This window comes from Nanorana parkeri, unplaced genomic scaffold (genome assembly GCF_000935625.1).
Source record: "Nanorana parkeri isolate BGI_ZX_2015 unplaced genomic scaffold, ASM93562v1 scaffold5342, whole genome shotgun sequence".
Taxonomy (NCBI): Eukaryota; Metazoa; Chordata; class Amphibia; order Anura; family Dicroglossidae; genus Nanorana; species Nanorana parkeri.
The window spans coordinates 2,760-3,797 of NW_017311602.1; the positions used below are offsets into that span (position 1 = coordinate 2,760).

Here is a 1,038-nt window from a genome sequence, read left to right on the forward strand (position 1 = left end):
GGCCCGCCCCCAGCCTGTGATTGGACAGTGAAAGGAGAAGCAGCACAGTGATGAGCTCATCTTTGTCACTCTGCTCTCTCCTCCTGTCAGCATGCTTCTTCTGTACTTGTCTCCTAGGGGGGCACTTCTGATAGATTGGTACTAACCCCCTCTTTCCTGTTCCCTGCTTAGGAACGTTGGTCCCTGTGTTGGTCCCTCCGGTGGTCTGGCTGGAAGTTGGATATTAATGCTCCCGGGAGGCGGAGCTTCTGTGTGGACGGACCTCCTGCCATGCTGGGGCTCTCCCCTGCGTCATGCTTCTCCTGCAGATCTTCAATCTAATGGCCCCCTTTTACTTCCTGTGCCTCCTCGCCGTGACCTTCTGCCTCCAGGTCTTCTTCTTCCTCCCGGGGATGTGTGAGGGGCCCTCGGTGCCGCTCTCCGGCCTCCTCCACTCCTCCATCTTCTTCTTCTTCCTCATCAATGTTGTTGGGAATTACATCCTGGTCATCTGGAGGAGCCCCGCCCCCGGGGGACACGGGGGAGGGGCAGAGAGGCAGTTCTGCTGGATATGTGTGCGGGTGATGGGCGACCAGGACCACCATTGCTTCTTCACCGGGACGTGCATCGGTCGCAGCAACCTGCGCAGCTTTGTCCTGTTCTGCCTCCATGCGTCCTGCAGCTGCTTCCACTCCATGCTGATGGGACTCGGCTACATCTCCAGCAACTTCTCCCTGACCTTCTCTGACCCTCTGGCCTTCCTCAGACTGCTGCCTCTGTCCGTCACACGCTTCTTCTCAGGTCAGACACCAATCCCGCTCTGAGGACGCTCTGCCCTCGCTGGGGCTACTACTGGACCATTGTAGGAGGCGGGAAGCCCCCGGGGCAAGAAGGCACCAAACATTCTGCCCCTTCTGGAGGTCAGGGAGGACAGGGATAGAGAGGTCAGGGAGGACTAGGATAGAGAGGTCAGGGAGGACTAGGATAGAGAGGTCAGGGAGGACTAGGATAGAGAGGTCAGGGAGGACTAGGATAGAGAGGTCAGGAGGACTAGAATAG

The 1,038-nt window shown here is 58.2% G+C and overlaps 1 protein-coding gene across 1 annotated transcript; it reads left to right on the top strand.

The window, feature by feature from the left end:
- The first annotated feature begins 254 nt into the window (after positions 1-254).
- ZDHHC22 (zinc finger DHHC-type containing 22) lies at positions 255-803 on the top strand. Its single transcript, XM_018575897.1, has one exon. It carries the CDS (start codon positions 294-296, stop codon positions 801-803), a length of 510 nt encoding a protein of 169 aa, XP_018431399.1. The 5' UTR covers positions 255-293.
- Positions 804-1,038: the final 235 nt, after the last annotated feature.

Coding starts and splice junctions, on each gene's coding strand:
- ZDHHC22 (XM_018575897.1), top strand. CDS start 294: ATGCTTCTCCTGCAGATCTTCAATCTAATGGCCCCCTTTTACTTCCTG.